The 12,381-nt window shown below is 35.2% G+C and overlaps 1 protein-coding gene across 1 annotated transcript in view; it reads left to right on the forward strand.

Annotated features, from left to right (window-relative positions):
* The window catches only part of LOC146736574 (scavenger receptor cysteine-rich domain-containing protein DMBT1-like), a 64,201-nt gene that overhangs the window by 21,326 nt on the left and 30,494 nt on the right, over positions 1-12,381 (forward strand). Inside the window, exons 7-12 of the mRNA XM_085505315.1 lie at positions 6,210-6,392; positions 6,708-6,857; positions 7,704-7,862; positions 8,127-8,291; positions 10,341-10,520; positions 11,046-11,165. Of these exons, the coding sequence (XP_085361441.1) occupies positions 6,210-6,392; positions 6,708-6,857; positions 7,704-7,862; positions 8,127-8,291; positions 10,341-10,520; positions 11,046-11,165 (957 nt within the window). The remainder of the gene's footprint in view (positions 1-6,209; positions 6,393-6,707; positions 6,858-7,703; positions 7,863-8,126; positions 8,292-10,340; positions 10,521-11,045; positions 11,166-12,381) is intronic.

The following is a 12,381-nucleotide window of genomic DNA, read 5'->3' on the forward strand; positions in this document are numbered from 1 at the left end:
TGTAGTAATTAAATGCTGCCAAGGATTTGCCTCAAATATGTATGATAGAAAGGTCAAAGCTTTTGATCAAAAAGTCTAATTTTGGTAATTTGAGGTCAAAATAATCACAATTATGCGTAAACATTAGGCTAGAGGGAAACATGGATCGAAAATATATTTAAAAAACATATACACACACATGGGTTTAATTATAGCATGTTTTCTTCTTTGAAAAACATCACGATCATGATTAATAAGTACACAAGTTGATTGAAAGTTTATTACATAATAACATATTTACAAATTGTATGTTATATCAGCACATGTGTCAAGCATTATTCAAATAATGATTAGTCTTGATTAGGTCGCTACTCATTGTGATTGTCGCGACCCGACACCCTCGAGTAAGGCCGCTGCCACCCTACGTATCTCATTATTTAACGGACAGTATGTGTTAAGGTGTCTTTTTAACGGCTACACAGTGCAAAGAAACGTTAGTTTCCTTTACTTTAAAACTGTGATGCAATCGTCCAAGTGCTCTCAGCAAAATTGTATATGCTGTCTCAGTTCTCAAATATGTTTAGAAAAATGACCACAAAGATTCATAATTTCGTAACATAATTATTATTTTGAGAGCGAGTAAAGACTCAGTCACACCATGACATTCTGGCTAGCGTTCTCTGGCGTTTGAGGAAACGTTGGTAGTAGCCCAAAAGTCGCTGGGACAGCGCCAGAAGAGCGCCATGAGAACGCTAGTGAACGTCAGTAATCGTTGCTGATCGTTGGGAATCGGCGGAAAACGCTGATCCCAAAAAATGTTTTGAACATGCACAAAAGTTCTCATTTGAAACCAGCGTTCTTCAACGTATGTTTTTAAACACTGTTAAACGTTAAATAACGTTCTTCGGTCGTTTTGCTAACGACGCATTCGACAATCGTTAGTCAGTCGTTGCTCTAACGTTACTTAGTTGTTACCAATCGCTCGTTTTGCAGTGAACAAATCACTAGCGACCTGTCAACGACCGCTGAACGTACCCCTAGCGCACTAAAGCACACTAACGTCAAATTAACGATCTAACAGTAGATACACGCTCAACACGCTCACTTAACTTTTAAATGTCGTTCGTCGCGCGCCAGTGACACGTTAGCACACGTAAATAATTTCCAGGGGTATCTTACTTGGTCGCTCATTACACGCTCCTCGTGCGTTAGGAACACGCTAGTCATACGTTTAGGCACTCGTTAATCGAACGCTCGATGTGTCTACCTCGTTCCAGAACGCTCGGAAATTTGGACGATTGGAACGTTCAGAGAACGCTGACCAAAACATTACACACGTTAGTATTACACAACCTTGGAAGAAGAAACTCCTGAAAACATTCATTACCTTAGGACTGCATGAAAGAGAACTTGATATACTTATATTGGTCGTAGTTCAGATGTTGGTGATAACGAAATGGTACAGAAATAATAAAAAAGTACTGCTGTTCTTATTCCAGGGCCTGCTACTGTAGATTGTGTTTCTAGACACAAAAGACAGATTTGCATTCGGCCATTCCGATCTGAAAATAACTGTGGTCTTTTTACTAAATAATGGACACTAGCTGAACGATGTATAATCTTGTACGCTTGGTTTGAAAATGTCGTTTTATTCAGCCATTTTGATTTGAGTCATCAATCAAAAGCTATGATGTATCTATAAATTCGAACATTGTCGGTCAAGACATGTCAAGGATGTGGCCACCAGTCGGCCATTTTAAATATGTTCTTTAAAATAAAATGACATACACCGAGGTACTATACTGTCCACTTTCGTACGCGACGGAGACCAAAATGGTATCGATTTTGAATCAGATGGTCAAGCAAATACATGTTTATATGTGTAACAAGATGATACGATGCTCTTCGAAAGAAATTAAGTGGACCAAGGTTAAAAGAAGCTTAACATATCAGCTGGAGTTACAATCTTGTATCATCTTGAACTCCATTGTTAAATATGCCAGACTGAGAAACAACCAGAGAAGGCGATGTTTGCCATTATGTCAGGCTGGTGTTGTCGTATCAACAAACTTTAAAAAGTCCGTATTTGACCTTAAAGTGTCTATCCGATCTCAGTGATAGATATGTTTTTATCCACACAGACATAGCTTCCAACAATATAGTGTTTTTTTGTAAAACATAATAGTATGTGTTCTTTATGAAAAGAGTGCCCTGATAATATAATCGCAGATTATAAATAACGTTTTCAAAAATACTAATGACAAGTGTGATGTTATCATTTCTAGAAGTGGAATAATTCAAATGTGAGCTTTAGGGGAATATTGAACTTAGGACCACTTTCAGGTGTTACGCAATTTGATAGTTACCATTACCTTCATTACACCACACTATAAAACATACACTTTACTATTTCACTCATTATTCCAGGCTCACAGTGCATATTTTTAAATTACCATTGTATCTTTCATCAAAATCATGAACCACATGAACGACTAGCCTTAACAGACAATAAGTTTCTTGAATTATATATGAATGGACATGTGGGCAAATAGAGCCGCTAGCACTCTCACACATCAATGTTATTTGTCTTGTATATAACACAGTAACCATTCGACTATGATGCCCATGTTGGGCAGGATGTATTCACTCTTTTCAAAATATAGACAATTAACAGCGACTTTCCTAATATAATAATTTGGAGTATTTTCACCATATAAAACAAAAATTTCAACTTGTCCCTGTTCAATTATTCAATGCATATTAATCACATTTTTATGGGTGCTGCACAAAGAAAGCATCCAATCATCACGAATGAATAGTTAGTTAATCGTTTTATACGATGAGTAATTGACGTTAATTTCTTATTTGTTATCCATACACACGAGTTGCAACATGCCATTCCCAACATTAGTGTTGATGTTGTTCTTCATTTTTCAAAATTGTACATTTGCAATGTCTTCTTATGTTTACACTGGAACACAAATTAGTTTTAACAATGACGTTGCACAAAGGGGAATAAGGGAAAAAGTATTTCTCAGCTACAGCTCTATTATGTGTTTCCATGATTGTAAGAAGTTAGGGGCCGCGTGTGAGGCTATTAGTTACCATCCATCATACGGTACATGCTACATACATAAGGAAATCAGGAAAAGCCAGTTATCCTCACGACCTGGATGGATGTTTGCATCAAAAGATAAATTCCAGATTCTATCTACAGAAGAGAACAATGAAGTAAGTGGAACTGAGAATGGCGCAACTCGCAATGGCACCAGTGCGTCACTGGAAGTGTGTTTTCTTAATTTGTTTAATGGCATGCACACCAGTTACCTTATGTACAAATATTACATGATACAATATTTATATACACACACATTATGTTATATTATTATACATCTGTCATCGTAACGCCATAAGTTACAGCGTGCCGTACGGAGTATTTTCATCCTATCATATTAGGAAATGCGAATTCCAAATTTGAAATGATTACGCGAGCAAGCGTCCTCTAATAATAAAAACAAACATGGCTGCCACCAGAGTTTGACCGGACTCCACACAAAGCAGTTCGTTGATTCTGTTCTAAACATTTTGAATTTCGACATTCCCATGGTGTATCCTTGGAAGTAAAAGATTTGAAATAGTAAGGTTATTACGAGAATACCTCAAAGTATGCACTCAGACAGTACGCCGCTGCGCGTCGGTCAATACTCCCGCTGTACTGTCTTCGTGCATACTTTGAGGTATTCTATTGCTTACGTATTGGTAATCTTGGTAGAGTGATTTGTATGCTGAATTCTAATCAGCTTATTATTTTTATACACAAGAAATCGCAGTTCAAATATGAAATGTGCATGACATTTATACACACCATATATTTCTATTTCTAAAACACATTAATACGTTGTATTTGCAAACATATCTGACCAAACGAAATTCAAGGTAGAGTAATATGTGACTATGGTGTCTGCAGGTGTTGCTACCGGTATCGTTATGTTCAACAAACCAATTCAAAATGAACTCTTGGTGTGTATCGGATGGAGAAAATTTTCAGTGCAATTGTCGTGCAGAAGAACATTATGTTGGTGAATTATGCGATGTGCCCTGTAAGTGAAAAACATTTCCTAATAATATTTTAAATTTTATACCACTTTTGAACACGTGATTTGATTTCTGGTCATATGTTCAATACATTAAATCCGCACATATTCTTTTATACTGAATGTAACATGCTAAAGTTGTATTCATATGCAGATTTCTAATAACATAATAATACAAGTATACATATACTGCAACACATAGCAGCAAGTTCAAAACATAATATTTTCAAAATTTCTTTCGCAATAAAACTTACTTCTATTCTGGATCTCCAATCCCGGCATTTACAGACTTTACTTTAAAAACTCTGAAGTACTTGTTTTGTCAATGACATAACTTGAACACTCATTTCGAATACTTGCTCAAATTGCTCTCACATAATTAGCTGACTTGTAATTTCCCACATGTTTAAAATCAAGGAACATAGTATACAATTCGACGCTTGTATGAACGGTGCATGCAGGAAATCTGATCAAAACTAGAGAAGTAAAAAAAATAATGTTGTTTCTTCATGGGAAAGTTTGAATGAAATGAATATTACAAACCAACTAAAAGGCAAAATTGTAATGAATAATTTGTGATTCAAGTGAAAGTTACTTTGCACCGAAAATGTAGCAGTTGATAAAAATAAATTTGTAGTTACATAACACAACAATCTAAAACTTATATATAGTGTTTTAAATTAGCTGGACAATTAAAAGCATTGTGTAGCGTAGCAAAAAATGGGATTCTAAACTCTCATGTTTATTGTTGATACGCTCCTAAAACATTACACATATACATTAATTACGTATCTTTATAACTTATTGATTGGATTCAATTGATGAAGCATAAACAAACAGCGTCAGCCTTTGTCCCAACCTAAGAAGAGACACCCGATATACGGCTATGTAGGTTATTAAAGTTAGATGAGTTTAAGCACAATAAAAGAATAAATATTATCATACACCTGTCACCGTAACGCCATAAGTTACAGCGAGCCGTAATATTGCGGTATTGCACAGGGTATTTTCATCCTACCATATTACGAAATGCAAATTTCAAATATAGAGCGGTTGCGCGCCTAAAGTAAGCGGTCGCATCGACCTCCGCTGCGCGTCGGTCAAAACTCTCGCCGTACTGTCTTTGTGCATATTTTGCAGTATCCTCGTAATAACTCCATATTATTTCTGTATTACTGTTAAATACAGATTACGTGAATGCCCGAAAGCATAAACCATAACACATTTGAATCTTGCAAGGTATATTTATTCACCACTATAACAATCCTCACTTAAAGATAGCTGGATGTTACCCAAGTCACTCAAACGTAACTACTATAGAAACCCACTCAAACTGAAAGAATTCCATACAAAGTATAATTATGCTTTCAACACAATCTGAAGATAGTAATTTGAAAATGCAAACCTACGAACATCTTACGATGATGGTTGTTTTGTCTGGTGTGTGTTGGCCTGTGCGACAAAGTCGCCATCTTTTTAAATAGCTCGCATACAGGTGGCGTGATGACCACCGCCCTTCAACTGAAGAAAATCAAAATATACCATGGCCTATAAACATCATAGACCTGGATGTTAATTTGTTTACCGATAGGATTATATATTTTTCCATAGAATGCTGTTCATAGCCATAAGTTTGACATGTCTTCTTTATACCAAACTAATTGTTTTATCGCACTTATGTTGACAGTCACTAAAAACTGGACGTGAACTTCTCATTTGTTACAGTGCATATAGGCCCCAATTGCAGTCTCCAAAAAACAATTGGAAACTAACTTACCAATTTAGATCTCGACTCACATCAGTTGTCAAATCATTAAGTCTATTATTCCTCTCTCTGCACCTAGAAGACATTGTGTCATGTATTCAACAAAATTAAACTCAACAGCATTAAATAACAAATACATGATTACTTTCTAAGACTCGAGTGAAATTGTTTGCGACGTATAATTAGTATCACAATATGTCATAGCACAATTAATGGCGTTGCTCTCTATGGTACACTTTCTTTTGCAAACATACAAGTCACAAGTTACATTGAATACATTATTACGAATTGCAAGTTCAGCAGAAGCCCTTATTATTACTATTACCCTGTGTTGAAACGGGTGTATAACTTATTAATTTTACTTTTAACAGTTCTGCCACAGTCACTACCGATGTGGGAAATATGGGGTACCTGGTCCGACTGTACAGTGTCATGTGGAACTGGATATCAACAACGACTAAGGTCATGTGACAGCGATATTGACGTGCCTGATAGTGTGTACTGTGAAGGTCACAATTTTGATTACAGACGTTGTAATCAAATGCCTTGCCCAAGTACGTGTAATTACATAATACAGCAAGTTGACATAGTAATCATTTTTTGTTTGTTTATAATATGTAACAAACAATTAAACTGAATACTCCTTAATTACTAAAACAATGCGTTTAAAGTCAATTTTGAACAATTGTCTAACTATAAAATATCACATGACCTGAATGGCAATCTTGTGAAGATACACACTTACTTAAATTCCCAGTCTAAAAGATTCAACCCTAGCAATGCACGGTCTGCTATGCACATAGATTCTATATTTGTGTTCCAAATACATTGAATTTAACACAATTATTAATGTCGAGTATTCTTTGCAGTTTGGTCAATGTGGAGTGAATTTTCATGGCCTCCATCGTCTGATGGCACTGTGTATCGCAGTAGAGAATGTTTGAATGCAGGTTTGGTGAATATTGATAGTGGCTGTTTTGGTGATACAATAGAATCAAAGAGTGACCACTTACACCCAGGTAGGTAAACCACAAGTTATTAAAACAAACTCATAATATATATACAATGTTCAACTCAATTGATTTCCACTTCTCAAACAACAACAACAACAACAACAACAACAACAAAGCAGATGATGTGAAGTGAAAACTAGTACATTATTCCGTGGTCTTATTGAGAAATGACTTAAGCCTATGTCTGGCATTTCGAAATCAAAAAATATCCGCCAAACTGAAGCCTACAAACATATGTTTTGTTTTTTTTTGTCACAATTCAAATCAAACAGTTTAAAATCACAACATAGACGAAATCGCATTCATTGGTTCATATTAATGCCACAATTCCAATGAAAAACGCCTTCCTCTTGCCATTCTTGCATTCTAACACATATTATCGAATTAGCATCCATAACATACACAAATTTTAATAATTGATTTGTAGGGAAAGAATATTCTATTAATTAACATTCTTAAGCATGAAGAAAATAAAACCACGAATATATATAATATTTTTTTTCTGAAGAAAGTAGTGCATATATATATTTTTTATAAACATACTTTAGTTTTAATATGCCCGATCATAACATTACTCATATGAAACAGGCATGGGATTGGCCATAATGTCAACTAAATTATTCAGGGCTTAATATACGAATGATAACGAGAACGTCTTATCAAATTAGATCTGAAATACAGATATTTATAAAATAGCTTGCTTGTGTGTATACATTTTTGAAAATGTAATACATATATCTGATTTGAAGATGCTCTTGCACTATTATCCAGAATTACTTTTATAGACCTCGTGAGTAAAATGTCTTTATCAGTAGTGAAATTGAGTGTGACAAGTATATGTATTTATCATAGACATGGTTCTAAGACTGATTTCCGGTGAACTTAGTTCAGGACGTGTCGAAATTTTCATTCCCAGACTGGGCCAGTGGGCAAATATACAAAGCGACAAAAGCTGGAGCATGGACAACGCCAATGTCGTATGCAAACAACTTGGATTTCCAATTGCAACAGGTAATCTTAGTTATTAATTATGCATTGAATTATTTTAGCGAATTGATTGTTTGGTTGGTAAGTAGCATATTGGATGGATGGGTTTGTATTGGTTGGCTCATTTATATTTTGGTGGATATGCTGTTTGTTTGGGTATTGGTTGGTTATTGGACTGGTTCATATTGGTAGGGTATTGATGTAAGTGACAGGGTTAGTTTCTTTTTGTGGTTTGTTAGATGCTATAAATCATGACCACACAAATACTGTTTTTCGCTTTATTTCTAGATGTGGTAAAGTACAGTACATCTTATCCCAGTACGATGCCAGCTGTGATAAGTGACATAAGTTGTGTTGGCAATGAACAATCTATATCAATGTGTCCGCGACAAGAGCTTCGATTTGTGTTCCGCTCGTCATATGAGAACGGTGTAAATGTAACATGCGGAGAAGGTGTGTATCATTGATAATATAATAAACGAGACAACAAACATTAGGAGATGGACCCATCTGTATTTTATGACCCAGTGAAATTCCCCTTTAACCTTAAAATCAAATCATGAACTCTAGTTATATTCCAACATGCACATTTGTACTGCAAACTTGACCTTTAACATCCAAACATTGGGATCATATGAGGCTTAAGGTAGCTATTTTCAGTTGTAACTGTGTTGTATTATGTGACATTGACCTTTGGCCTAGCAACTAAGTATTATAGATTCACATGATGAACATGCAAGCCAAATTTGAAGGCGTTGGATTTTTTTCGTTGTAGTTAAATCACATAAACGCACAATATGAAGTTGATATTTGATCCGAAAATTTACCCTTGGTCAGTTAACGAGTACACTTGTTCATGTTTCGTTTGCATTCATAATACTTTTTTTATAGTTACTGCATTAATAGCATATTTCAATATAAATATTCAAAAACATTTATTCAAAATGTAGCTACTTCTTTGGGCGAATGGAATAGTTGGAGTCCCTGTTCTGTGACTTGTGGTTGGGGATTGGAAATGAGAACGCGGCCATGTAGCGCTACAAATGCTGCATCAAATGATTGCTCACAACGCAACTTACAGGAACATAGAGAATGTGTATACGTTAGACCATGCGGTGAGTATCAAATTTTGTTCATTGGTATTTTCGTATCATGTTATTCTTCATATTCGAAAGTAGTTAACTCACAATTTTAATAATAGTAGTATTAGAGAAATATCATTGTTTTTAAAATGCTCAAGACGTTGAGATTCTTTGGAGATTCGCGTTGAGCGGACGTGCAGTCGCATTGATAACGTTTTACAATGCATATATTTCGTCATCGTCCGCCTGTACTGGTGATGTTCCGTTCGGACATTCCTTCCGCTCCAACCAGGGGCGGATACAGGATTTAAAATCGCCTGACTAAGTTAATGATATTTTTATATTATACAAAAACAAATTGAATACAGTTTTCAACGGGTTGGGGGACCCTGAAAGAACCCACCCTCTAGATTCGCCACTGCGGAACCTGTGCGGTAACTCTATTCATAACCGTATGTATGTCACGTATTCGCGTGATAGATAGTTCACCGAACAATAGAAAGCTTTGTTATATATGAGTGCCAACAAGCGCTTGAAGTTTCGCATTTCTCATGTCTTCATCTTCGGCTTCATTTCTTCCGATATATGTTGCAGTGACATGAGCTAAGAGATATAACACCTGCTCCTCCATAATACAGTGGTGACAACACTACTACCACGCTCGCTGGTCGCAAAGCCGGTAAAGCATAACAATATATTGATTTAACAACGACTAACAACGAACGCTTCGGACTCGGAACTGTCAAAGCCAACACAGCTTCCTCTGTGCGCAGCGATATTGACAGATTGGCCAAGCGCGTTGATGAAATAAGCAATCTAATTGGCTGTTGATGAACTGATTCCAAACTGTTCGGGCAGTACACATATTCCTATTGAAATACTTCTTGCTGATGATAAAGTCTTTTGCCAGAACTTCAGATGATAACAGTCCGGAGCAAAAATCTGGAACAGTATCCCCCTTCACATACGATCAATACCAAATGTATCGAAATTTAGAAAAAACTTTTAAAATTACATTTATTGCATGAAAATAATTGAAGTTATTTATCCATTATTTATTTAATTATTTATTTTATTCATTCACTCCTTCATTCATTTATTCACTTACTACCTGAAGCCCATTTCATCCATTTTCTGTGTGTATAGAATTGTATCTTAACAAATATTGTATTTCATACTTCAGAATGAATAAACATATTATTATTATTATTATTATTATTATTATTATTATTATTATTATTATTATTATTATTATTATTTTTATATTTCATTGTTCCGCAGTGATTTTTAGTACTGTTCTCAGGTGTGATCTACACCAAAGACGCACCTAATAGCGAAAATAAAAGGAATACAATGCAAGTCTCTTAAATAGTTATACTTGTTGATTGAAGCTCAGAGATGTGTGCTTAAATTTTTTCAGAATGTTTAGCATCGAACATACCCGAAGAGATTTTGGAGAATGACACCAGCGTATTTGAACATTATGAAGATGTACATGTTTTGTGCAGCCCTGGATATGGTATTCTTGGACATGCTTCAGCAGAAATGAATATCATTACATGTATCAACGGGATATGGGCTCCTTCAGCTGAATGTGTAGGTAAGACTAAATTTCAGAATCCACACTATTTCTTTACAATACGACTGGGGAATGGGTGCGTTGATACCGTAGGCGTACCTATTTTTCTATATATATATATATATATATGTATATATGAGATATGTAACGAATTGGATAGAGATGAAAGGGAATTATTTATCAGCAATACATTTCGTGTATTACCTTGAGTTTTCTTTGTAATAGGATGTGTTAATGTAATATACATTTACGCGATTTCAAATTCAATGCCAAATTTACGAAGTGTTATTTCTTTCTATTTCCAAAGTGACTAGGTGAAAAATAATCGCATCGAATAAGTAAATAAATAGGCCATCCATAGTTTCTGACCAACAGTAATGAATCATGGGTCATGGGTTGTTTTTGCAAGTGCTTTGCAACATAATGTTCTTTTTCTGCTCTAATCACACTCCGATTGTAGTCATTTACAAATACTCTTCGATCATTGGGTGTTCTCGTCATCCGGGTGGTTTTATTTAAATGTTTTTTTAAAAACTATATTTGTAGACATTAACGAGTGTTTGACTGATAATGGTGTATGTGGCGGATATCGGTGCTCTAATACTGTTGGCAGTTACAAATGTTTCTGTTCCAGTGGTTATATTGAAGGCCCAGATGTATGTTATTGTAAGTACCAAAAGTTAACTTACATTTACTCCGCGATATACACCAAATTACTGAATGATTTTATTATCATTACATTATAAAATTGGCCATATTCCACAATAATGAAACAAAATATATAGGCAATATATTAACACCAGAACATTACTCTATAAGCCCACGCAACCCATATGTCAGTAAAAAGACATCATAGATTACTCCAGTTCAATAACAAAACATGAAATATTTATCAGTTCTTTTAATTTAAATTATGGCATTTTTTTGGTCAGAGCGCCCTCTAGTATTTGGAATGTTCATTTGGAATGCTCTGATTAGATGGAAGTTTTAGCCTAGCAAGGTGTGGTAAAGTTTTTTTTATATTTTCCTATCAAATGCATTTATTGGTTCACTGAAAAATCGAAATAATGTTTCCCTGTAACTTAGACTCTTATTGATCAAGGCATTTCTAAATTCATGGGTGTTAACTCCCTTCAAGTTATGACCCGTTGACCCCCATAAAATAATGGTTGCATCTAATATTAAAATAAAGATGGCGGACTATAACGTTGATTCATCTCGTTCTATTCTGGATTACTTGGATCAAATAAGAATCCTAGAACGTTAGTATTTATATGCCTGTTTTTTTACTGTCTTTGATTTTCCCGATATATTTGTTGCTATTGACAACAATTCAGTCTTTTACAATGCTTCAGCCAATGTTTTTCTTCACTACCTACCCAGCTTCTCGTCGGACGCTATGTGGCTGGTGTGGTATATTTGGCACAGACAGTAGGGCAATTGTCACATTTAGTGCTCCAAGAAAATATTCTCTGTCCATGTGTATTTATATAAATAGATCTAATTTCTTTGGCTTGAAAAAAAATCACTGGATTCATACATATATACAGGTATACTGGTTTACCTGTTTCTAGTTGAAATTTAGCGATTCTTATTACCCAAGACAGTTGGACATTTGCCACATGTCACAACGCTCATTCCCAAGTGCCACACCTTAGAAAAAGTAGTCAAATTTGATATTGGCTGGAGCTTTTGTTTATATCAAAATTGCCATGGTGAATGGCAAACTCGATGGTCAGAAAGTAATAGAAATAAGCACAGGCTTACTCTGCCCACCCCACTATGAATTAAAAGACCGTATATCATGTTTTTTATGGAAAACTAAAAATCACAGCTCAAGAACGTTCACTTCATACTGACTGAGTTCTTTACAGGATCATCC

The sequence above is a fragment of the Saccoglossus kowalevskii genome, chromosome 11 (assembly GCF_978046115.1).
Source record: "Saccoglossus kowalevskii chromosome 11, keSacKowa6.1, whole genome shotgun sequence".
In the NCBI taxonomy this organism is placed as follows: Eukaryota; Metazoa; Hemichordata; class Enteropneusta; family Harrimaniidae; genus Saccoglossus; species Saccoglossus kowalevskii.